The 27654-nt window shown below is 40.7% G+C and overlaps 1 protein-coding gene across 4 annotated transcripts in view; it reads right to left on the reverse strand.

Moving 5' to 3' along the window:
• Positions 1 to 27654, reverse strand: part of LOC147238261 (DENN domain-containing protein 2D-like) — a 44696-nt gene that overhangs the window by 15329 nt on the left and 1713 nt on the right. For 2 of the 4 annotated variants that reach the window (XM_086198254.1, XM_086198257.1), the window contains exons 3-6: positions 27455 to 27541; positions 27225 to 27284; positions 10184 to 10231; positions 9919 to 10014 (exon numbers count right to left, since the gene is read on the reverse strand). In XM_086198254.1, coding sequence (XP_086054380.1) covers positions 9919 to 10014; positions 10184 to 10231; positions 27225 to 27284; positions 27455 to 27541 — 291 coding nt within the window. Of the gene's footprint in view, positions 1 to 9918; positions 10015 to 10183; positions 10232 to 25140; positions 25403 to 27224; positions 27285 to 27454; positions 27542 to 27654 lie in introns of those variants that run through there. The other 2 variants (XM_086198255.1, XM_086198258.1) reach the window with 2 other exon arrangements.

The following is a 27654-nucleotide window of genomic DNA, read 5'->3' on the forward strand; positions in this document are numbered from 1 at the left end:
CATATGTCAAGCCTGTGGAATATTTAATTGAATCATCAAAACACACCTACATGTTTGTGCCAATTCTTACATCTTTGCAATCTTTGCTGAAAAAAAAACCCCAGATGTGCTAAGAAGTTAAACAAGCACCCACACAGATACCTGGACATTTCATGTCATTTTGTGAAGGATCCTAACACCAAGAAAATGTTCTACTGTCACAAGACTGAATAAAACTGTCAATATTACTTTATGTGTATGATTTTGAGATCACAAACCCACTTGGTACCTCAAAGAAAATACATACAGTTCTTGCAGTTTATTGGACAATGGCAAACCTTCCAGTTCTCTCTTGTACAATACTTATGACGTACGTCTGTTTGGGTATAAGAAAATGTTGTCACCAATCTTAAATGATCTAAAAATTCTTGAAGAAGTAGATGTCTATATTGATACCCTTGGTGAATGTCTTAAAAGCACCATCTATTCTGTTGTGGCAGATAAACTTGCTGCCCATGGGCTTGCAGGTTTCAATGACAGCTTCAGGTCTACACATTTCTGCAGGCTTTGTCATGCCCCACAAACAGAAATGCAAACAAAAAATGCTGCAACAGGACATAATGTGATGAGAACAAAAAGATTTTCATGATAATCTTGTAAATCAGTTTCAGATAGATGGCAGTGAGGAAAATTATGGTGTTAAAAACAGTTGTGTTCTTTCTGACCATCTCTCCTACTTCCACCCTGTCACAGGCTTCCCACCTGACCTCCTGCATGACCTGTTTGAAGGTGTTGTGCCAGTGGAGTTGGCGCACTGCTTAAAAGGTTTAATTTCTATAAGATATTTACTCTAATATACTTAAACAGAGCAATATTGCACTTTCCATACCAACATTCCGACAAAGTTGATTGCCCTCATCCAATACCCACAAATTTTGCCAGTCGTGTGACAATTGGTGGCAATGGACATGAAAATCATGCCCTGCTTAGACTGTTGCCTCTCTCATTGGTTCAAAAGTCCCAGAAAGAGACACATTTTGGGAAGTTCTAATGGACGTAAAGGATGTCTTTCAACTTGCCATGTCTCACACTTGTTAAAAGCTTTGTCAGAGCGACATCAAAGCATGATAGCTTTTTACTTGTCGTCATCAAAGTTTTTCAAACCACCTGTACTGACATCCAAAATTGAGTCTTTGTACATTGCATGATTACCTGCAGATACACAATCATTTATCCCAGGTATTGCCGACAGCAACACTGTATATGGAAAAAAACAAGTATCAATTGATGGCAAAAACTTTGTAATTGGCACTTTGTATGTACTGGTGCTTATGCTGCATTGCCAGAGTTCAAAGAGATTTGAAATGTACTACTCATCAGAAACAGCATTTATTTTATGTTGAAAGACCATGATACTTGGTAAGTTGAACACTTGAGGTCATACAAAATGGTGGAGCATCAACCGAAGGGTCATAGTGTAAAATCTCTCTCCCAGCTCTCTGACCACATGCCACATTTTGGTTAAAAGATTGCAAATTAACTTATTCTAACAACAAAACATTTCATCCCAGTGTCTGACTAAAGAAGCAAACTGAAACATCAGCGGATCTCCCCAGCCCTTCAGTCAATGTAAAGGTAAAACATATGTCACATTACATGACAACTCAATATGTGTTGAAATAACTAGAATATTTGAATCCTGTATGTTACAGGAACTACTACCTCAGATGGAGGCAACACAGAGTTTGAAGCTAAGGGTCATCCTTGATACCGATAACACTGAAAGACTTATTTTGCCATCTCGCCCAAGTAGTGTACAAGCCCTCACTGATGAGATCAGAACTAGGCTAAAGCTGACTTTTGACTTTCGGCTTCAGTTTCACAACCCAGACTTTGATAATGCATTGTGTAATTTTGTTGAACCAGAACACCTGAGCATCTGTCAAAGTTGTCAGATTAGTTGAGTTGGACCAGATTTCAACTAGCACTGATGACACAATCATTCTGACTGATAGCACGGATAACACAGATACACCACAATAGTCAGTGGCCAGATGTTTTTATTGTTCCAACACTTTCTTATGAGGTAGAACATGTACTAAGAGGAGGTAATGCAGCATATGACAAAGATGGGACAGTAATCAGACTCCCTAGTGATCAAAAACACGACATACTCGAGACAATGGGGGAAGAAATCTATTGACTGAAGGCATATCCTTGTAGCACACAAATTGGAAAGGCTGCAACATCCCTGTCTGAAGGAGAAGACTAACACTGGGTGGGATGGATGAAAGAATAGTCTGAGACATAAAATAGGAAACAAAGAAAGAAGTTAGCTAAAGCTGGCATCAAAGATGTAGCTGTAAATTCTAGGAAGCGCAGCAGAACAAACCCAGAAATAACTGCACCAAGGGCCAATGTTAAAAGACGTAGGAGAGGTGAGGTCAACCTCCTCCCCTGTTCTCCTATTGGAGAAACAAAGGAGTCTCTGGAGACTAAGAGGGCTGAGATGGTAGAGGACTTCCAGAAGACCTCTGCTGAAAGAGACATCCCCCTTATTAATCAGCAAATGATGGACATGTTGGGCGGTATGGCTCAGGGGCAGAGTGGCCGTCTAACAACCTAAGGGTTTCTGGTTTGATCCTCGACCCAGTGACCATGTGGAAGTGTCCTTGAGCAAGATACTGAACCCATAATTGCTCCTGATGAGAAGGTTGGTGCCTTGCATGGCAGCCTTCACCATTAGTGTGTTTGTATGAATGGGTGAATGAGGTGACACTGTAAAGTGCTTTGTGTACCGCTAAGGTAGAATTTTTTTTTTCATAAAATTGAGTCCATTTAACATTTTTACCATGAAGGACACCTTTGCCATCCGGCGTGAAGAGATCATCACAACTTCTCCTGTGTCAGAACTTTGAATGAAAGATGGCCAGCACTATGAGACCGGTAAGTACAACTATTTAACAGGTAGTGCTCATCAAGAATCTTATCCTTTTTTGCTAATTCTCCTCAGCTCTACTGCAAATTTCACCTGATTACCAATCAGCATCTGCCTTGGATAAATATGCTCATCAGCTGATTGGACTTTACAAAAAGAAGAAAACTGGACGGGTTGGTGAAAAGATGGACCAGCTTTTGTTGGCGTATAAGAAACAGGTACGGTACTTAAAAATACTTTGACTCCACTGTTAGCATGATAGTTCCCATTGTCATGTTTTTTTTTTTTTTATCCTTTAAGGACAAAAATGACATTCATGCAACAAGAACAGCAGCCCTGGCTGGCCTACCCATTTACCTCAAAGAGGATTCTTCAGGCATTTTCAAAACATGCAAGGTATGTTATACTTTCGGATTACAATAATTTGCCCTTTGTATTTTTTTTTTAAAAAGGTCAATGAATGAAGTTTAAAAATAAAGGTATTCTCACTTTTGTCTTTGACACGGATATTATTGATCAATGATTTTGCAAACTGCGTGACATTTCAGGATGAAATGGAGTTTTATGAAGGCGCAGTTGCTCTGGTTGCTGATATGGATAAAGAGAAGGTACCTGCAGGAGTTGCTTTCTCACCACACCAGGTGTTCATTGTGCTTGAGCATCAGGTTGTAATGACTCATCACTCATGGACTGATTCATTGGTGTGTTTGTTTGGGCGAATCTATGCTCTGCATCTGAGCTATCCTGTGAAATGTAGTAGCTTTTTTGAGTTCATTCAAGTAGTTTTGCTGAAGCTACCCGATGAGAGGAAGCAACTCCACCCAAAACTGCAGACACTGGCCTAGGTCTTGCTCTCTGCTATCATTGCTGTAGGTTTGCTTGAGGTGGTGGTAAACCTCAGCTTTGGAGCAGGAGAGTTGATCGCTGCGCTTCTGTCCTAGCAGCTGTTTTGTGAATCCAAATGGATTTGCTAGAAAGGCAGCTCTCCTCCTGGACCTCTCCTTTCTCCTCCTGTGCCACCCAGCTCTCCTCAAAGACATCAGCTTCTTGTGGATTATGCTGCATAGTTCCGCAAGAGGTCCCCTCTCCTCTTCATGCGCAACCTTGAACTGCTGCCTCAAGGTCTTCAGTTCCTGCCTGAGCTGATGAATCTTACTAGCTCTGTTGTTCATGGTATACGGGGGCTTCGCTGCTCGCTTTTCCTAAAGTCCAAACCTCTCTGCAGCTAGGCTGATGATGATTGTGCTCATCATCTTGAGGCATCATTCAGGTTGCCCTTTGAAAGTTGCCTCCAAGATGGTATCAGCGTCTTCATCAAACTGGAGCCACTCCTTCTCCTTGCTAGTTTGGGGCCACTTCACCCGACGATGTTCTGATGTCCTTTTTTTGTCAATCCTTTTGAGTTGTGAGATGAGAGCTTGCCATTTTGACTTTGAGGTTTGGGCAAAGCAGTTAAAAAGCCACATATCTTTGTGCAAACTGTTTTACATTTACATTATGAACTCAAATGTTGCATTCTTACTGTATGCATGGATAATTGTTGTTATAAACATTCTTGTAGTTTAGCTATATTTGCATTTCCTGTCAATGTATGTCAATACATCAGAATATTGTGCACAAGTAAAATAATCAATCAAAATCTATCTTAAAATTTTGATGGCTATAGATGATAGTTAATGACAACTTAAAGCGTTTGCTTCAAAAATATTGAAATGATTCTCACTTTGTACAGTATTCAGCTTTATTGATGTACATAAAAATGTTTTATTAGCATTTAGCATATTGAAAAATAAATATGTAAGTACCTTGAAAGTGACAGGTTTAAAAGACCAATTTTAGTTATTTGATAAAGACATTTGTCGCCTTAATTTATGTTTGAAGCTACAGTTGTCAGTTACTAAAAGCTGAATGGAAAAAGTCCAAATTTGTTGTTGTGTGAATACTACTCATACAGTTTGCTGTTTCCCCAGTTTCCCCTGTCAAATTGAGTAACTCTTAGGGTTTTATGTTGTTTAAATAAGAACCATTCAAGTTAATTTGACTTAATTTGAATACGAACATGTAACTCTTTTAAATAAGTATGAATAAATACAGTATTTTAGTCGAACATAATTAATGGATCAATGTGCAACAAACTAAATAAAATGAGTTAATAAACATATGCATTTGAGTTACCTTATCATAATTTCTTTGGGCACTTTAGACTCTAATCACATAATAAGATAAACTAAAATAGTTTCAAAACTTAAATCAATTGGTGCAATCAGTTTCCCCAAATAATTTGAGTTAACTTGTCAGGTTATACAGTGTATAACTGAATTATTATACATACATATATAAATAAAACACCTTTGCTGAAAGACAAGTGACAATTCAATGTTGTAGGAATATCTTATCTACTATGAGAGTAATAACAAAAAGTGGATATAATCTCATATCTGATTAGCCTAGCATTGCCCAGACTGGAATCAAGGGCAAACTGCTAATCTGTCACTGTTCAAAGGTCATGTAGATTACCATGTTATACATTGTTTTATTTCATCTGTGCACAAACAGAAATGTGTCACTGACTGTTTGAGCAGTACGCAATATCAGCCGGTGAACAGGTAATAATTTCTGTACAGGCAAAACCTGCAAAATCTTACCATGACACAACTATGATGATAAGAGCTGTACATCAAATGTTGTTATTACTTTAGTAATTCTTCTGCTCAGACATGATCTTTTAAGGCCTTTTAATCAAACCTTAACAGTCATCTGTTCAGTTTAACTTTTGGTAAATGCAAATAATAACTGTTACAACTCCAACATTGCCTCAAGCTGGCCAACTTTCTCTGCCTTCTCTGTCTATCTTTCTCACTCCCTTTCTATCTTTGGATCTGTCCTCTCCAGTAGCTGGTGTCTGAAATTGAATTATAATCTCTTTGTATCAAACCATTTTTGTAATCATGAATTGTCATCTTGTTATATGGTCTGGGATTCTGTTGATCTTCTGTGTCCCTGTAACATCAATGGCATATCTGCCCATCTCCTCTGTGACTCCCTTTGAGGTTTCTGCCTCTTTCCCCCACCTACAGGGTTTTTTTTCTTCCAGGTTTTATCTCACCTTTATTAAGGCCAGAAGTACAGAGGATGCTGCATTATGCACAGATTGTAAAGACTTTGAGGAGTTTACTAATACAATTTGATTGAAACTTAAAATATCTGTGACATTTATTTGTGATGATTATCTGCTCTATGCAATATTCCAAAAATGCATCTACAGCATCTGTAGTAGCAAGTATGATATTATATAGTGTGTGTTATTGCTATGTTAACAATGTGCATCTTTTTTCAGCTTTTTCTTCAGACAATTGCAACTTGTGCTCATTTTTTAATTTTCTTGGACTCCAAGCGAAGTTATGCTGTATTTGTTACTCCGGCAATTGTGTAGGTTACATTTTTTTTCACATACCCTATCTTTTGATAGAATCTGACTAACTAACTGGTTTACAGTGCAACTTCAAAAAAAGCCCCTCTGAAACATTGGTTCCCATCTCTTACTTTGACTGCACTCTACTGCCTTTCACCATTATTCTCTCCCAAACCAACAGCCCTGACTCATCTTGCCTCATTCACAGGCTGCCAGCCTGCTCATGTGTTCTCTGCTACATTCCTCACTTTTGTCTAAAAGCATCCCAGCAAGGAGCTGTCAGCCTTGTGTCCCACTGTATGTTTTAGCCTGCTGGCACAGCCTGACCAAACTAACATTAACGACCAAATGAAACTGCTGGTACAACCCTTGACCAAACTACGCTGAACTGGCTTCTGTTACAAGTGCCTCCTGATTTTCTTACATGTAGATGAAACACATGTGCAGTGGGAATTTTTGTTTAGGCATTTTAGTGCACATATGCACAAGAAGGAACACTTAAAGCATAATCCCTTTTTCATTCTGCCTATTAATAGTGTTGGTAAACCAATTAATCATTGTTAATGAGTGTTGCTCGTCAGTAAGCCTTAATGGCCAACGCTTAAACGAAGGAACTGGAGACACCACTGAAGGATTGGGGGGGGGGGGTAAGGTGCATTGCCGTAAAGAAAAGATGCACGCTAGATTAACAAAACAAGTCAACACAAGAACATGATTTTGGAAAGCCACACAAATCACTTGTTTAACTTGAGAGGTAATTTCACCTTCAGCATATTCAGGCAGTTCAGAACAATGGCAGTAGAGTCGTCAAAAGAACCAATACTTTGGTATCAACTCAATGCCAAAATTGTTAAAATTGAATGATAGTTGTTTTTCTTTTGTGCTGAAAGTACTGTATGTATTGAAAAATATATACAATGGTCATGGCAAGGTCAGATGCAGCTCAAGGTCTGCTTGTGGTTTTGTGGACAGGAAATACAGACAACAGAAAAGCAGCATTTCTGCTGCATTCATTTGCGTAGCTGAGAAAGACAACACCTGTGTGACCTTTTCAGAAGCTCCAGCACCATGCTGCTGCTAGAAAATAAAGCATCTATGGGTCACTAGGTGATGTACCAAATATACACAGACTAGGATGTTTCCAGTTTTGGATATTTATTGAGAAGTACTTGCTAAAACTCCTTAACCCTTATGGCCCGATCGGCCCGCCGCCGGGCTGAAAAAACGCTGTGCGTAATTGGGCGCTGTAAAAATGTACTGAAATTTGACGGCAATGTTTACTTTCAATTCCCGATCAAAGTTTGGACTCTAAAGCTCACAAAACAGGGTCGGGTGTCTGTTTTAGTGCAAATGTTACCTTTTTATGGTGATTTTCATCTGTTTCGGTGCGAAATCTGGACATTTAAATTTTGCGACCACTGCAGAATCAAAGTTGAATAGTGTCGCGTAGACTTCTTCTTTATGGCAGTGTTTGTAGTCTTTGGAAAGGGGAGAAGCTACTGAATCGATCGACACCTACTATTCCAAGAACTACAAATCCCAGCTACGTAAAACTTCGAGCGTAAAACCTGCGCAAACTATGCGCTCTCGCCGTCTTTTACACGCAGCGCCCCACAGACAAAGGCAGACCGCTGAACAAAAGCCAAAAGCTCCAATAGTTAGTAGTAGACAACTAAAATTAAAATTTATTGTAATCTGGAGCCAGTTTTCATCAGAGGTAGAAAATAATCCCTTTGGCACAATTTGGCACAATTTGAGAACTGAGTTCTCGCCTGGGTGTATCCTTACAAAACCTTTGATGTAGGCTTCAATGTTAGCCCAAATTCTATCAACTTTGGTAAATTTGTGGTCAAGGAGTGGATGAAGCTAATCAGTGGTGTCTGGGCGCATGAAGTAATTGCGAGCATAGTGTTTTCCTCTGTCAAAAAAATTTTTTTTTGGCGAGAGTAAAAAAAAAACGGAATTTTTCCTCTGGTTTATTCCAATTTACTCAGGCTTAATGACAGATACAACACTTCTGACACTTGGAACACATTCTCTGAAGTCCCTAGATGTCCAAGGACACCAAGAACATACATATAACCTTTAGTAAAGTGAAGTAATTACACATTTACTATGGGTATGTCTTTTCAGGCATTTCTTCCTGAAAATATGCTGTGAATGGAAGAGTTTAATAACCAAGCCACATTCCTGTGGGCAGCTGCTAAAGATAAGGAATAAGCCTCAAAGGCAACTAGCAACATCTTTAAACTAGGCTACCAGGCTTAATGAAGGTGGACTGACCTAAGTGTTGTAGTGTGAAGTGAGATTAGTGGGCGAGCAAGGTATGTTGAGCCTAAAGCCAAGGTTTTCAATGTAATGAAGGTGGCTCTCTTTAACCTGGCTAGATCAACATGGTAACTGATGCAACAAACTTAACCTGGTTCGGGGGCAGGTTATGTTCCGAGTTTCAGCTTAAATCGGCGATAAAAACACTGCCCTTTCACTAACCACCTCTTTTGAAAATGGCATCATCATTTTTGAATAATCTGGTGGACCTCAAATATTGTACAAGGTTCTCTTCAAAGGGAGAGAGTATTTCAAGACTGAAGTGACCTACTGCCTTTTTCTTTCATTCCCTGTGAATGCTACAGATTCTCAGCTGAGGGAATACATTATTTATTCCAAACCGCTGGAGCCATATAACCACTTATGTAGACAATACTTTGAAAAAAAAAGAAAATTGATAGACTATTGGTATTCATCACAGATAATATTCAATCTATAAAATTAATTTCACTTTGATTTGGCCAAAAACTAAAGTGTTCCCACTTATCCTTTATAAGGGAACATAGTCAGACCTAAATGTTTTTCTTGAATATAATGTTTAAATCTGGTGCAACAAGTTTAAAAATTAAGAGCTTTGGATGTGGGAGGCACAGAGAGTGTATTGAGTGGTATAATAAATATATAAACTTATGAATTTACATGACTGACAATTTTCTGTAGGCATTCCTCTCTAACCTTATTTGCAGCAACTATGTTGCCTTTTGCTGTCATAATTGTCCGATATAGTTCATAACCCTCCATTATAGTCACTTGTTTTTCTTGACTAAAGTAGGCGGCACACAATCTATCCATTTCCAAAGAGTCAAATGACGCATTAAACGCCCCTTTTTATGGGTACACGCATAGAGCCTGAAGCAGAAAGCCTGAATTTCATGCTACCAGTTATCTCTGATTGCGAGTTCAGGGTTTGTCAAGCCAATTTATTGGAAGAAAGCCTCGCTACGTTGAACTTACTTCATAGTACGCCCCTCTGGTCCAGCTGGTCTCACTTTAATGACAGGCTGTTTTACTTTTTGCAAATCAATCCTTTTCTATGCCGTGTGCCCTCATGCTCTGTACAAGTTGTTTTGTTCAGAGCACAGATGTAAACAAAGAAAATGAAAAGAAAATATACAAAATGACAAAGATTATTTAGATGATATGGATGGAGATGGATGGTATAGATGTCAAGGTCCAAAGCTGGCTACAATGCACAACATTTAGAAACTGTTATCGCAAATTACAAAGTTCATTCAGCAGCTCAATATCATGTATCACTTACTATCTCTTTTGCCCCTGCGGAAGGAAGACCACATGGCACTAATCCTCTTGAGGGCCCCTTGTCGTCCACTTTCATCTTCACCTGAAGGGATGCTCCCTATAGGGGAAACAACACCAGCAGGTGTGAACTACAAAATTCAAAGCAGCAATATGATATTCCTCATCATTCCCCTGCAAGTACATGCAGTAGGTTATGCTCATCCACACAAGTGCTGGCAGTTATTCATGCTGAAATAATTCTTGTAGGTTGGTGATTCAGAACTTACCCTGTTTCCCCGCAACAGCTGAGATAAGGTTACCTCTGGGCTGTTCACCTAGAAAACCAAGAAATGGGGTGAGTAAACAGCATCTTCTCTTTTAAGAAACAGCTTTACTAAATTCTGCTAGCTTGTGTATTTTACATGATGTTTGCATCAATTTGCAATTCCAACCAAATGGTGGTGTGAAAGGTAACAAGAAGGACATTCATGGGAAATTGATACAATAGATAAACTCAGAGCTGCAGGGTTCATCTCATCTTTAAGTTCAAAACCTCTCATCTATAAGCTCAAAATGTAAGCTTCCTTGGTATCAAAAATGCAGAAAACAATAATACTGTACCAATGTGCAAGTTTCAAGTATTATATTAAAACATAATAAGTTGGTTTGCATGTCCATGGACCCAGGATAAAACAGATTGCTTTTGCCACTTGTCATCAGGCTATGACCAGAATTCAAAGTTATCATTGATTTTAAATAAAGTTGAGTAAATTGTACAGAAACATTTACTACAACACGCTGGAACAATGTGCATACATGAAATTCCTACCTCTTTAATTTTTAGGTTGTAATAATGGAAGTTTCTTCTATATATAGAATAATGGAATATTAATAATAATGGTCTTACATCACTCAAATCTGATTTATGCTAATATTAGCATTAATCTGGTTGCCACAGCACCTAATGTAGCTGCCTTTACCCATAAGGCTGGTGACTAAGTGTCATTAGTCATGAGTGGTCGACCAATATGGGGCTTCAATGCCCGAGAGCATTGAGGCCAGCAGCTGCTATCTATCCTGATATCACGTTGTAGTTTTTAGCATCTGATAATTTAACAACTAATGTAGCATTACTGCATTAATGACTGTTCAATTGCCACAAATATAGATTTATTGAAGTTAATACCTTTTACCTACTGACAGCAGCCTTGAGAGAACAAAAATTTGTGAACTTGTATAGTTTACATGGAAAATTTTCCTCCATGTTCAGCCAATGATGATAATTAAAAAATGGCAATCATTAAGATTAATGAGCCAATCAATATTTGTAAAAAAAAAAAAAAAAGCTGTTATCTTTAGCAGCAGATAGCCCTTGGTATGGAATCTAACTTCCAGCAGTGTTTCAGTTTAACAGTTGAGCCTGTAGACTGGTGATTTAGATGGCAGCTTTTTGAAAACAATGATCATAAAGTGTTGAGTTGAAAAATCAAAGTCAAACACAGATGAGTAGCTTTGAAAGTACTACTGGACCAAACTTTAATGGCTTGTGTGCAAATTGTGCACAGCACACAATATGCACATTTATAAAATCCAGTTATGATATTGCACAATCTATCTTCCTGTGATGAATACATGCAGTTGTATCTGTAGCATTTAACATTTTAAAACTTTTTTGGTATTGTATTTATTGGAAATTCAAGTATACTGAAGACATTTCTATGAATATTTTCCTGTTGCCTAACAACACAACATGGATCTTCTCTATTAATCCTGGAGGCGTGTTCACACCAAACACGATGCAAATTTTTGTCACTTTATTTGCGAGAATTGTTTTTATGTTTTTATGTTTTTATTCGAGTCATCATCAACCATGGCTGATGGAACAACCGTTGATGGATTGTATTGGTTGTGGAATTCCCAGATACAGCGGAAAAAAAACGCAGCTGTATCTGGATCCATTGCATAAGCCGGAGGAGCACACAGCTGGGTGAATTTCACCGTTTTCTCCGGCAACTGTGCCTGGACGACTGCCATTTCCAGCAGTACTTCAGGCTGACGAGGGCCCAGTTCGATGACCTGTTGGCGAGGATCAGTGCCAGGATATCCCGGATAGACACCAACTGCAAGCGTCAGGACCGTTGACGTGACTTCACTGACGCCAGGGGAATCTCAACACTGATAGGCTCTCTCTACATAACGTCGCGCAAATTTGTGAAAATATTAAACTTGCGCGTAGACGCGCAATTTGCGTTGCGTTATTTGCGTAATTCACATCGCCCAGTGAGTATACATGTGAATTCGCATCTAATCACCTCTCTACATAGACTTTACACGTATAGCGCCACGTTTGGTGTGAACACGCCTTTAGAGTAGGCTGCAGCACTGACAGTCTGTTGAGTCATTAGTTTACTTCAGTCTCTGAAGAGGGAATTTTCATACTTGAGCTGTAACTTTCTAAAGGAATATTTGTGAAATCTCATCTTTAAAACAATAACTAAATACCACTAGGAAAAGGCTCACTTGATGCTTCAGCTTGTGGACAGCAAATGGACAGTAAAGCCCACTTCTAGGTTTGGTGATAGATTTCTCAATATTTTACCCAATATAGCTCGTACAAGCAAGCAAATACTTTAGCACAAGAGTAGCTCAGGAGTGACTTTAATACAAAAAAAAAAAAAAAAAACATTTCACAATTACAAATGTCAGAAAAATAAAGAGAAAAATATAAAAAGACAGACTCTTGACTCTTCTCTTTACACAGATATCTTTCTGGGGGTTGCCTGAAGTACAAGTAAATTAGTGGTGGAAGCAAAAACCTTACTTATTATCTATTAATAGTAAGCCATATGCCACAATCTCTGTTTATTAGGTGAGGTGTTTTACACGGGACTTGACACACTCCAGCTGTCATGTTACGAGGGTGAGGAATAAGACCCAAATGCAGACGGAAGCAAGGACTGTTCAACAAGTAAGGGGTATTTAATAATCAAAAAGACAACGTACAACAAAGGACTCAAAGTACCAACTGAGGAGCAAATACAAAGTAGCAACCAAAACCGAAACTTACTCTGGAGCGTGGGGGAAACTAGGAACATGACGGAGAGAACATGAGACTGGGAAAGACTGACATTGACTAACAAGGGTTGACAAAGCTCCAACTATAAGACTGACATAGACTGGACAGGAAAGTGGGCAGTGGCAGAGGCAGTGGCAGTGGCAGAGACAAAAACAGATATGGAAAAAAGACAGATGTAGAACCGATGGTTTTGGCACCAGAGCACTTTGCACAACTGAGGGTATAAAATGGCATCACCGAGTTCACAATACCACACTCCAGAAACATACACAACAATCCCCAGCCTCCTGCCTGACAGCACAACGTCTGATGTGCTGGTTTGGCAATGTAAAAAGGCTACCCCCTGAACATCCCATGCACGCAATCCTTGATTTTGATCCAAAAGCAGCCAGATCGAGTCACCCACGCAGAAAACCCCGTACCAGATGGATGGACGTTAACAGGGGACCTGCAAAAACTGGCCCTGTCAATGGCAGAAGCTGAGCAATTAACCCTAGATCAACCCAAATGGAAAACCCTGGTGAACCTGATTGGCTCTACGCATGACGCAACCCGACTTCGAGCAAGAGACCTCATGATGATGGGTTACAACCATGAAATATTCTTACTCACAAATTTGTATCAAGATAATAACAAACTTTCTGTCCTCAGTTTAGGCTTCCAGACTTTATCAGCAAAGCCTGATGACTATTTATAGCTCCTAACATCTATTTTTATTCCTCTTGAAACTGAATAAACCAATGAGCCGCTCCCTTAGCTGGAACTTCCATATGTCCAGCCGCAGCAACACATGAGGTGTTCAGATACATTGTTGAGCGTAGCTCTTCTAGACTTTGAAAGCAATTACATACCAACTATAGTTATGTGCATTAACCTGAACAAATACTTATTCCTATATTGAGATCATGGCAACTGTGAAGTACCACTTTGGAGCAAAAATACACATGCAAATCTAAATTAAAGACTCAAAAGAGGAATACTCTAAGATGCCATTATGATGCCCATTTTATTTTTAAATGCAACCCTATTGTAAATGAGATGATAGAATTTATTTACTGTTAGAGTGGACTATCCATCCATCCATCCACCCATCCATCCATCCATCCATCCATTTTCTACCGCTTATCCTGTTTAGGATCATGAGGGGGCTGGAGCCTATCCCAGCAGCCTTTGGGTGAGAGGCAGGGTTCACCCTGGATGAGTTAAAATCAACCTGAAGAGATGTTGGTTGCACTTTACTTTTGATATTAAATATTGTATTATTTTTAAGTTGAAAAGCAAAAGCAGAAGCAGCCGGTAAACCTGTTGTTGAAATGTCGGTTGCAATCACTGTTTTATTGCAAATGTATTGAATATCGAAAATGAGAGCAGAAAAGTTTAACCTCCTGTTAATTCAACCTGAAGTGTTGGTTGTATTCAAGTAAAACCTGAATGCATTTGCCATTAATTGTTGTTTGTTTATATCCATAATTAATTTATGCCTATTCTCTGTAAGAAACAACAGGAAACCTCACCTGCACTGTCCGGTATCCAGGTATTTATTTCACAGTCACAATGGTTGAATTTTTGGCTAAGAAGTTACTGAATTGATTTCAAGTCACTGAATCATTTCGGATCATATCGTTCTAAATGAACCAATCTCATCATTGAATTGTATCAGTAACCACAAATCTGATTCACAGTTTGTCTCATCCAGCATGGAAAAATCTACAGCTGCTTGTATTCGCTTGTGTTTTCCACCCCCAAGTCCTTAATCTGAATTCTTATCTTAATTCTTAGAGTTCATATCTAGTTTAGTTCCCAAATCAAATAAAGTCAGTATTGTAGGTGACTTCAATATTCGTGTGGATGTTGACCGCAACAGTCAGCTATGGTGGGTTCTCTCCAGGCACTCCAGCTTCCTTCCACAGTCCAAAGACACCGTTATAATATGCATATAAGGGGATGTTTTATTTTTTGAAAATAATAAGTTTCATGAGATTTAAACCCAGTCATCAAGGTGCACAGTCCTGCCCAAGTTGATCCAGTCTGTCAAGCTTATCATCTTGAATGAGATCTTCTATTTGCATAAACACATAGTGGAGATGGTGGAAAGGACCCTGATAGACATGATAAGCTGTGGGGGACCTGGGGGGAGGAAAGATTGTTCAGGAGGTCAAAGACAGTGTGAGTGCTGCTGCCGCCGAGGGGCCAGGCAAATGCATCCCCTCCACCTGCAGGCTGAACCGTGTGCTCGGTCACACTAATGCCATGCTAAAAAAATATATAGCTAAGGCAAAGAAACATGTTTGCCTCTGTACCCAGACAGAAAAAGTCACAGCTAGTCTCTCAACATGACTTGAGAGAGGAGCTACAGCACAAGGGTGAGCCAGCAAATGCAGATTCTTTGTTCGAACCCCAACTGGACAGGCATTGACCCCAGAAGACAGCCATGTAGCGTCCACGGATCGAGAGATCATCAGGAAGCAGCTTGCTGAATTCTTCAAGTTATACATCCAAAACATGATGGATGATGGGCTGAGTTCTCAATCTGCAGAAGAGATAGAGACTGTCGTGGAGGAAGTCGCTCAAGTCATTTCAGACGAAGAGGAAGAGGAAGAGAGCTGTGAGGAGGTGCGTGTGGGGAGCACTGTGTCCAAGAAAAAGAAGCAGCAGTTGGTAAAGATACTGGGCCACACCCTAAAAAGCTACTTTGCAGAATGCTTTGCTAGAGCAGCAATTCATCGCCAGGCAAAAAGGTTTAAGAGTAGAGTCAACCGAGGAACAGTCGAGGTCCAGGAAGACAGTGAGGCATCAGTGAAGTCTGTCACTGATACGCTGGACTGTCAAATCCTCAGGAGAAGCAGAGATTATCAAACCGATTTAAACCAGCAGTGAGTTTTCTCCAGTTTGGAAGAATTTGAAGATGAGGAAGTTCTGAGTGTGACCAAAGAACTAACAGACCAGGTTTACAGACACGTCGTCAGTGATACAAGGGTTGTCCTTTCTTCACATGCTGGCACGTATACTGACGTCTGGTGCGGGGTATTAATCTTCCAACAGCTGATTAAGTAATGGCTGAAATTCAGGGCTCAGTGCCTGATTGTGCAACTGCTTACATCCATTCAAAAGAAACTGTTTGCCCCATGTCAACGTGCAGCAAACCCAACATTGGAAGAGGTCCCTTTTACAGAGAACATGCTATCATCAACCTCAAAGGGTGAAGCACCCCAAAGGTTCACACATTTGATGGACTGAAGGGGGTGACCATACACATCTTAATTTTTAAGCTTGTCTCGATAACACTTTGAAAGGTAGACAGAGCATTGACTGGGCAAATGCTGCAAGATATGGCCAACAGCCTTAATGAGATGGTCTTCGAAGTGACTGAGAAGACCTTAATAAATCTGAACAAGGCAATTTTTTAAGACCTTCTAGATCAATGGGGCAGTGCACAGGCTGTGGTAGCACTGATGGACATTTTAGCTGTTAAAAACTGCATTGTCGCCTCATTCAAGAAGAACATTGTTAAAGGGCCCAGGTGCGCCGCAGTTAGGAGGTTCTTTTCTGCACTGACCAAAACCATCAGCAGACCCTTTAGAAACAGACACAAGCTCACACCCATCTCACTGACTAGAGTTTCTTAGCAATTCACAAAACATGTTTAAGGCCTCTAGTCATACTGTAGGATAGCTGACTTTGCAAGGCTGGTTCACCATTCTAGTGAGGAAACAGTTGGGTTGGGTGGGGTGTGTAGGGACGGAGGTGGGTAAGAATTTACACATTACTCCTTAATTTCATAATGCAGACATGCAGGGCCTATGAGGTTGGAGCCTTACCTGAAGGTACTTAAGGGCAAAGACCCTATCGTGTTTGCTTTACTATTCCACCACTTTAATGCTTAATTTGACCCCCTAAACACACTCAAAAACTCACCAAATTTGACATGCACATCTGGTCCAGCAAAAAATTTAGACATTTTGACACAGACATGGGACCAACACCAATTTATTCGTCTCATCAAGACCTACAAACCATAAAATTTTACTTTACTTTATTTTTAATCCAACAGGAAGGCCACAAAATGGACGCAAACATCTAATTGTGGATAATTTCGGCCCCCGAACAAATGCTATCTCCTCCTAATGGTCAATGGTATTGATTCCAAAATTTTACACAACTCAGTAGCCTGTGCTGATCAAAAGTTATTAATAACTTTGATTTAACTCAAACAGTTTTGATTTTATAAGCCCTCAAAGTTGGGGAGACATTTTTCACCAACAATGGAAACCAATGTGGAAGCTGTCTCCTCTCAACTACATTCTCTCAAACACACGGTTGTCATGTCTAAACTAAAACTCCCAAACTTTCAAAAAACACACCATTGAATTTCTGGCAAAAATCCCTACAAAAAGATGGTATTAGATTCTACTTTTGACTTTCCAGCCTTTTCCACACAAAAATTGTCAAAAAATCCTCCTCTCCACTGTGACACAGGTGGCAGACAGCAGTGGGGGAGGGGCTCTTAAAGGCACAGCTTTTATCTCTGCACTCACTTTGTGTTACACTTAGGCTTCCATCTCCTAAACTACAAGTCCCACCGCTCTCCAAAATACATCGTTGGATTCAGGACGACACGCTACCTGGCTGCGGGTGCCTGGAGGCTCATAGCACATAGGCATATGTGTCCTCTTGGATAATGCTACAAGGTGTCATCCAGGCTGCCGTTACTATGTGTCTTCCTGGATGCTGCAGTGTCACGGACCTGGGGATTTCTTCAGGATGGACAGCGAAGTTTGTAGCAGTTAAGCGCTTCAACTTGCCACTGCTGTAGATGTTGTGATGATACACTCCTGATCAAAATCTTAAGACCAGTTAAAAAATTGCAAGACTTTACATGTTGAACTGTTGGTTCTCAAGAAGATTCTAAGTACTGTAGAGCTTCAAAATGCAAAAATAAGGAATGGGAACAAGAGACCAAAAGTTTTGAGCAGGCAATTTATTGAAAACAACAATTTAACTGAAATTGGCTGTTAATGAGTTGATCAAAAGTTTAAGACCACAGCTGAAAAAAAAACGCAAAACCTCTTAAAACAGAAATTAAAGAGTCAAAAACTGACTCAGTCATGAGTAGCTCCACCGTTATTGTTGATCACTTCAAAAATTCGTTTTGGCACGCTTGATGCAAGTGTTTCCAAAAGGCTGATGGGAATCTCCAAGTGGTGAGGATGGCTTCGCGAAGGGCATCCACTGTCTGGAACCGATGTCCATTTTTGTAAGCTTCCCTTCCCATCCATCCCCAAGTATTCTCAACTAGATTTAGATCAGGGGAACATGCAGGATGGTCCAAAAGAGTGATGTGATTCTCCTGGAAAAAAAATTCTTAGACAGACGGGCAGTGTGAATTGTAGTGTTGTTCTGCTGAAAATCCAGTCATCACCACACAGACAAGGGCCCATTGAAGGAAAAAAGCACCCCAGATCATGATGGCGCCCCCTCTACTGTGCCGCGTAGAAAACATCTCAGGTGGCATCTCCTTGTCATGCCAGTAACATTGGAAGCCAAACAGGCATTTTTGTGGCGTTGAAGGAGACGTGGCCTTTGAAGTCGTTTTTTTTTTTGTTCTTGAAGCTCTTTCTTCGCAGATGGCATCTAATGGTTACTGCAGTCAGCACCAGTAACGGCCTTAATTTGGAAGGAGTATCGTCCTGTGTCTTGACGGACAGCCATTCGGATCCTCTTGATTGTTTTGTTCCACAACCCTCAGGATCTTTTTAGAATTGCAAAATGACTGTCTTACTGTGTCCAACCTCAGCAGCGATGGCACATTGTAAGGGGCCTTGTTTATGCAGCTCAACAATCCTACCACGTTCAACGACAGTGAGCTTTTTTGCCTTTGCCATCAAGAGATCTAAATTGTTGTTTTCAATAAATTGCCTGCTCACAACTTTTGGTCTCTTGTTTCCATTTCTTCATTTTGCATTTTGAAGCTTGACTTAGAACCTTCCAAAGAACCAACAGTGCAAAATGCAAATTCATGCAATTTTTTTTTAACTGGTCTTAAGATTTTGATCAGGTGTGTACATTGTTTACCTACTTTATCAATGTTATATATGTTTTTTGGTTGAAACATATCAATTAAGTAAAGCTTGAGTTTTAATGTAGTCCTTTGTAGTGTACAACATTAGATGAGTGAAACAGTTTTCACTTTCATAAAAGATGTGCCTGTGAAATCCTTGCAGCATCTCAATTTTGACCAATTAAACTTCAGATTTTCTAATGTGAACCCAAAAGTAAATTGTACTTAAAATGTCTTCTTCCACCTTAAAAAAATCAACCTCCCCCCCCCAAAAAAATCCAACAATTGCCTGAGGCTGAATGGAGGTAAATTTAAAACCATCAACTGGTCTATATTTTTGAAGTATTTACAGTAAGCAACAGGGTAATCTGGGAAATTCCAGTAAATGTAAAGTATGTATGCTGAGGACCATGTCTGAAGTTAACATGAGAAAAAAAGGAAAACTGGTTACTGAGACAAATGAATGAATATCACATGTAGATGCTGCTTATAACACAAATGTTGACTACAAGCCCAAATTTGTTGTTTTCATGGTTGCAAATAACTTTAGGTTAATGGTTTAAGAATTGCAAGCAGAGATCCATTTACTTTTATCACACTGCAATACATTACAAATGTTCTCCAGCATTTTTGCAAACATAAACACAACAACACTGACCAAAGAGGGTCAAGCTTGACTTGTCTGTCAACAGTACCTTTCAGTCATCAACAGTCTAGTGTTTGTGCTCCCTGGCAAACCCGAGGCATTTCTGGATGTTTGCAGGCCTAAATAATGGCTTCTTAGCAGCTATTCTTCCTTTTAAGCCTTTTTCAGTTTGTTGTCTGCTTATGGTCATGCTGGAGACTTTTTCAGACTTTGATCTCGAAGCATTAATCTCTGCCTGAAGATCAGCAGTGGTCTTCCTTCTGTATTTTGTGCTTAAAATCTTGAGGTGTCTGACATCTGCATCAGTTAACTTTTATTTCCTGACTCTTCCTTGGTACAATCTGTAAGTATTAGTCTAGGCCAGGGATTCCCAACCTGTGAGCCGCGAAGGTATCGCAAGTGGGCCACCGACTAATTTTCAAAATAGTATGATTTTTGTGACAACGACAATGTTTTTTGTGGAAGGTGAAAATGTAATTATATAAAAATAAAATATACAGAGGAATGTTTTAAATGTTAAAGGAGTATCCGTTTATCCCGACTACCGCTGCCGCCTGTCTGACTTAAGTCTAACGCACAATGTGCCTCACACACATCCCGGTCATTATTGGCAATAGGAAAAAACACACAGTCTACCGCAAACGCAATCCGCAAAACCTGTCCACACTCCCAGAAAGTGGTCCCAGCCCACACTTGGTCACGTTTGGTCCTTGGAACTGTCAGTCCGCAGTCAATAAGACAGAATTCATCAGTTCACTGATGAAACTCTCAGACATTCAGGTCCTAGCCCTGACTGAGACATGGATCCGCCCAGAAAACACAGCTACCCCAGCCGCACTCTCTGAGTCCGCCACACTAAGCCACACCCCTCGCTCTACTGGACGAGGAGGCGGTGCTGGCATGCTCATTCCTGAGAACTGGTCTTTTTCTGCACTACGCCCGTCGAACAGCGAGACAACATTTGAATATCATGCTTTAAGTGTCACTGCTCCCATCAAAGCATATGTTCTGGTTGTGTACCGCCCACCAGGGGGTAATCTGGATGGCTTTGTCTCTGAGATGGACATGTTACTCTCTGACATCCCTGATGATGGCACACCACTGATTGTCATGGGAGACATGAACATTCACCTTGACAGAACTCTGGCAAACGACTTCCTGGCACTCATCTCCTCCTTTGCACTCGTACTAGCTCCTTCTCCTCCCACCCACAAAGCTGTTGAAGTCCTTGACTTGGTGCTGACTCGTAACTGCTCCATAACAGATGTGACAGTTACCCCACTCCACCTGTCAGACCATTTCTTGGTCAAATTTGCGGCGCCTTCCGCAATTGCAGACACCCACACAGACGGTTTCCTTCCGCAGAAACCTGAAGTCCCTCACAGCAGCACAGCTGTCTGATGAGGTGAACTCCGTCATGCCTGACCACTCGCACTTCTCCTCACTTTCTGTTCATGAGGCTACAAAAACACTCTGTTCCTCTCTGGCATCCTCTCTGGACAAACTCTGCCCCCTGGTGTCCAAACCAGCCCAAAAAAAACAACCAAGTCCATGGCTCTCTGAAGTTCTGAGAGAACAAAGAGCTGGACTCAGGGCAGCAGAAAGAAAGTGGCGTAAATGTAAACCCACTGACTTGTCCTTATACAAACAGAAACTTGCTTCCTTCACCTCATGCTTACAGTCCGCTAAGAAAGCCTTCTATCAGAACAAGATCTGTGCCACTTCTGATTCCAGAAAACTGTTTATGGCGTTTAACTCCTTGCTTTCTCCTCCAGTTGCTCAGCCTTCCACTGCACTGACTTTAGACATGTTTGCCTCCTTTTTTAACTGAAAAGGTTGCTGCAATCAGCAACCAGTTCTCTGAGCCTGACCAGTCCAGCCAGCACCAACCTGCCACTGCTGCTTCACTCTTCTCCTTTGCTCCTCTGAGCGAAGATGAGGTCTCCAGACTTCTCCTGAGCTCAAAACCTACAACTTGTCCTCTCGATCCAATACCCACCAGCATCCTGCAGACCATTTTGCCCACTATCAAACCTGCAGTCACACACATTGTCAATTCCTCCCTGGAAACTGGCATTTTTCCTGCTACTTTTAAGCAGGCCCGTGTCACCCCACTGCTCAAAAAGCCTAATCTCAACCCCGCCAAGGTTGAAAACTACAGGCCAGTATCACTTCTGCCATTCCTGTAAAAATACTGCAGCGCTCAGTATTTAACCAGGTCTCTGAACATCTGCGGAACAACAACCTACTTGACTCTTTTCAGTCTGGCTTCAGGTGTGACCACTCCACTGAGACTGCACTCCTGTCAGTCACTGAGTCACTGAGACTAGCTCGAGCTGCTGGTCAGTCCTCTGTCCTACTTCTGCTGGACCTGTCTGCTGCCTTCGACACGGTGAACCATCAGATTCTGTCTAGGTCACATGGCCTATCGACTGAGGTTCCTCAGGGGTCAGTGCTTGGTCCCCTCTTCTCTCTGTACACCACCTCACTTGGTGCAGTGATCCGCTCCCATGGCTTCTCCTACCATTGTTATGCTGACGACACTCAGCTTTTCCTCTCTTTTCCACCTGATGACAGAACGGTCTCAGATCGTATATCAGCGTGTCTGGCTGATATCTCCACATGGATGAAGGAACGCCACCTTCAACTGAATCTGTCTAAGACTGAACTTATGGTCTGTCCAGCTTGTCCATCTGTTCAGCCTCAAGTCAGAGTCCAACTTGACTCGAGCCTACTTGTGCCCACAAACTCAGCCAGAAACCTGGGTGTCATGATTGATGACCAGCTGACCTTTAAGGTTCATGTGGCCTCAGTTTCTCTGTCTTGCCGTTATGCCCTCTACAACATCAGGAAGATCAGACCCTTCCTGACCCAAAAGACCACACAGCTTCTGGTTCAGGCTCTTGTCATCTCACGCATTGACTACTGCAACTCTCTTCTGGCAGGCCTCCCTGCATGCTCATTCAAGCCTCTGCAGATGATCCAGAATGCAGCAGCACGTCTGGTCTTCAACCAGCCCAAAAGGGCACATGTCATCCCGCTGCTAGTTTCTCTTCACTGGCTTCCAGTGGCAGCCAGGATCAAATTCAAGGCACTTCTCTTGGCTTACAAAACAATCACAAGAACGGCTCCAGCCTACCTGGAATCCCTGATCCAGGTCTACTCTCCTTCTTGCCCACTACGCTCTGCATGCGAAAGACGCCTGGTGCTTCCAGCCCAGCGCTGCTCCAAATCTCTAGCCAGACTCTTCTCTTCTGTTGTTCCCAAATGGTGGAACGAACTACCGAACTCTGTGCGTTCTGCTGAGTCCCTTTCTACTTTTAAGAGACAATTGAAGACTCAATTGTTCAGAGAGCATCTAGGCACTTAACCTGACTCTTCTCCTCTTTGTCCTGTGGGGTAGAATAAGTCAGAGGGTCCAAAACCCAGCACTTAGTGATTATGTAGCACTAACTGTGTTGTGTGATGTTGTATGTTTGTCCAAAAAAAAAAAAAAAAGGGGAGGGGGGGCGACACTTCTTCTGCCACTAGATGGCAATACCTGTGACCAAATCACAACTGAAGCACTTTTGCGCTTCCTATGGGTTTCTCCTTAAGTCTGAATTCTTGCTTGTGTTGTACGTCGCTTTGGACAAAAGCGTCTGCTAAATGAAATTGTAGAATTGTTAAAACTCAGTTAAGTTTAAAAGGATATTAAAATTTTTAAATTTTATTTTCATTATTTTGTTTTGTTTTTCCTTTAAGTATTAGAGGTGACAAGAAAATGAGAGTTAAGAAATTTTGTTGTTATTGGCTGGACCACTTCGCAGCGGGACCACACTGCACGTTTGATGCTGATGGCTGAAATTACAGTGTAAGGACGGATAGGTGGCTCACAACAGGGAGATAGATATATATATTTATATATATATATATATATATATATATATATATATATATATATATATATATACACACACACACACACACACACACACACACACACATACATATATACACACCCACAGACCTGCACATGCACACACACAGTCTATGTAAGAAAATACTGAGGTTGTATATATAATTGTTGTCATTGAGTTGACACACATTTGTGGAGTCAAACCAGTTTAGTAATCAGATCACTATGGAGAAGAGAAAGGATTTCAATCTCCTTCAGTAATGGTAAACAAAAGGTCTCATGCTCACACTAGGACAGGAAGAGAGGGGGAGAGTTTGTTCAGGGTGTCGATACTGAGTTTACCACAGCTGCTTTTTGCAATGTCAAAAATAGAGAGTATTCCATACAGAATAACTTCATCAACACATTTCAAAGACAACCTCTTGCAAGAGCCAAAAAAAAGACATTCCCCTTCACATTTTCCAGGTTTCAGTTTCAATCTTTACTAAAGCCTGAAGTCCGTGTCTGTTGCTAACAGTGTTTACACTGTCAATAGCAGTGGGAGCCAACACGTTGCAGTTGCAACACTTTGTACTCAACTAGCTTCCAAAGAACATTTCAAACTATATTAGCATGGTTTGACCTAAAAAGAAGTTGCTTTTGTTATATACAGAGAGTATTTCTTAAATATACAGCTCAGTTGTACTACGGCTTTGGTGCAAAGATGTGGGTGTAAACAGTCCTGTTTAACTGCCTCATGCCCTGGGGCTCTTGAACATGTTACAACACCAGGCTGTCCGTTCTATAAGAAAGGAATGGTGCAGTTATTCAGGCCCACTTACAGCTTCTTACAAATTGATGCCTGAATCCTCACCATACATTCCTAGAAAATCCCAAGCCCTTACATTTCGAATTGAATCTTTCAATTTATATCCAAATTACAGCAGGTTCTAATAGGTGTTATTTCAGCAGTGAGCCTTTCCCCTTCAACAAGCACCTACATTCCAGGATGAATGTGTAGTCAGCCATGAAGGACCTCACCTGGGTTTGCTGAGTAAAGAGTGGAGGACTTCAAAAATGAAGGGAGGCCTACTATTATTAACAAAAATGACAGGCTTGTTATGTCCATTTCTGAGACCTAAACGTTATAAAAACGCTTTGAAAATATTGATAACAAAAGTTTACTGACTTATTGCGAAAGAGGATATTATAGATATTAAAGTTTTAGTTATTCAACTAATGACAACTAAGACACTGCACAGCAAAACTCCCTGTCAGCCTGAGTCACACATGTCGTATTTGTAACATCAACAGCCAAATATATATACATATATATATATATATACATGAATAAAGAGAGAGCGAGAGAGAGAGAGGTGTTCACACAAAAAGTGGTGCTGAGTAAACCAGTAAACCACCTGTCAATAAACAGTGCCCGATTCAAGCAGAAGTTAAGCTACAGTCGGTGCTGATATACAAACGTAATGGAATTCATTGCGTTTATCCAAGTGGGGCGTTACTTTTTATATTTTATTCTAAGTTAGTTGAATGCTGAAAAGGCTCGAATGTGTCAGCCACCCAACTCACTCCATCGGCTCCTCAAGTCCGCCAGACGGTGTCGTTTTCCTCTCCTCGTGACCGTTTCACTCATTGCAGATAAACTCCTGTAAATGTAGCCCTCTCAGCTGATTTTGTCAGAAAGCTCACGATTACAGCAGCAGTACGCTACGGGTTCCATTCCTGCGTATAACAAGGCATCCTGTCTGGCGTTCACCCACCAGCCGCGTGCTCTACACAGACTGATTTCTGCAAATGTGTGCGCACCCCAGCGGCTGCCCCTAAGAGGCATTCACGTCCGCGCAGCCTGTGTGTGTTTCTGGGTTAAAGTCAGCACTCACAGAATTAAGCAGCATGATCATATCAAATTCTAACTTGCAACTGTCTTAACATAAATTCCGTGTGGTTTATTCCAGCCCCGACGTAATCAACAGGTCAATAACTTAAAATAAACCATGATATAGTTGTTTTATTCACCACAGCAAACAACAAAAGCAGCAGGCCAAGATAGACTTTTACCATGGAACCTGTTTAACATCAGAGAGCTAAATTTAGGTCCAGGCTACCCTCATGGTGTGTTCAGACCAAAATAGATGAGAATTTTTGCCTCACTTTATTCGTACATTTCCTCACTCAATTAATCTGAGAAAACTGACCAATCTCAACTCTAAAATCATTCAAAAACATATATACAAACAATGCCTAACAAGATAACTAATCATGCATTTTTTGTGCTTGTACTATATGATAAAAAAAGTCTTTTAGTGACATCTTTAGAGGTTGTCTGGGCCACATGTGGTCACATTTTTTCATTATTGTGTGATGTAAACACAAATGCATACTTGGCCAGATTGAAAGACCACCTAAATAGCTAATGCCCTCTATTTAAGAGGGACTATTAGCAGCGGCACACTATCAATGCATCTGATCATATGAAAAGCTCATTAAGAGATATTACAGACACATCAGAGTGGCATAGTGATGCAGTGGTTAGCACTGTCGCCTAACAGCAAGAAGGTTCCGGATTTGAGTCCCAGCTCAGGGATGGAATCTTTCTTTGAGGAGTCTGCATGTTCTCCCTGTTCCTGTGTGGGTTCTCTCTGGTACTCCAGCTTCCTCCTACAGTCCAAAGACATGCAAATGGGGACTAGGCTAGCTGGATACTCTAAAATTGACCGGCGGTATGAATGTTAGTGTGAATGGTTGTTTGTCTCTATGTGTTGGCCCTGTGATGGACTGGTGACCTGTCCAGGGTGAACCCCGCCTTTCGCCCGAAAGCCGCTGGGATAGGCTTCAGCCCCCCCGCGACCTTGAACAGGATAAGCGGAAGAAAATGGATGGATGGATGGACAGACTCATCATTTTGGTTTGTCATGAACACACAGTGAAACAGACTTGGTCTGGATCATTTTGATTTCTTTCTGTTCTGCTTTTCATATCCCACTAACAAACACAGCGAAAGCATCACCAGCTTAGCTAACTTATTTGAGGCTAACCTATAGTTTGCCCATCAGCTGATCTCTCTACCTTTGCTCAAACATGTATATATACCAGACAGATCATCCAAAACAAGACAGTAATTTCTAAAATATTAAAAAAATGTCAGTCAACTGAGTAAAAGATAAACATGTTCCTTCCCACTGTTTGAATGACATATAGGCCTGCGCTACTTGTAATAAATACAAACTGTCACAGCTAAAGATGCTCACAGTTTTACATGGATGACAACAACAATGAAACAGAAGTAATAGTAATCTGATCACAACTGGTCAGAGTAGATATAAAAGCAAGTGTAAGCTCTCTTGGGAGAGTTAGTAACATGTTATGAGATCACATCCAAACAGATTTATTCCAGGTTTGCACAGGGCCTCTCTCTCCCTTCTGAAAAACAACCCATCCCCAACCCAGTAAAATTAGTTGAGAAGCCCCACCTCTCCAGGAACTGTAACTGGATGACTGCTGCTTCCAACTTAAAATTAAGCACAATTTAATTTCAATAAAATTTATCAAAAACAATGCCAAAATAGAAACATGATAGCAAAGCAGACCACAGAACTGAGCTCCATTTTGTACACACTTGATGTATGATCATGTTACAGTATCGTCTAGCATACCTGTGTTGTGGTCCTGAGGACTAATTTGCAGTGAGGAACCATCTTCATCTGGGACTGTGTCTAAGAATAAAAGGTAAAAAAAAAATTACCCTCAGGTATATGAAGTTTGCATTGCAAGCAGTGACCAGTTGGGATCTTTATTAAGGAACAATATAATTTTATAATATATCAATATTTTTAATTTAAATTTTTGCCTTGGTAGATTTAAAAGAAGTAGAGTGATGGTTTACCCTTTCTTGACGATGTTCGGACTGATGAAAAAGACAAAAGACCTCGTCGTCTTGTAAATCCACTCTCTTCACAACTGTTGTGTCTTTCTGCAAAATAATTCAAATTGAGGTGATTAAAGAGATTTTGTCTTCTTTTCTAAAGATTAGATGACTATGATATATGTACATGCGTCACCAGTATGGTCAGTAGCTAAAGATCT

Source organism: Aulostomus chinensis, unplaced genomic scaffold (assembly GCF_037954235.1).
Source record: "Aulostomus chinensis isolate RoL2024-O1b breed Wild unplaced genomic scaffold, RoL_Achi_v1.0 HiC_scaffold_31, whole genome shotgun sequence".
NCBI lineage: Eukaryota > Metazoa > Chordata > Actinopteri > Syngnathiformes > Aulostomidae > Aulostomus > Aulostomus chinensis.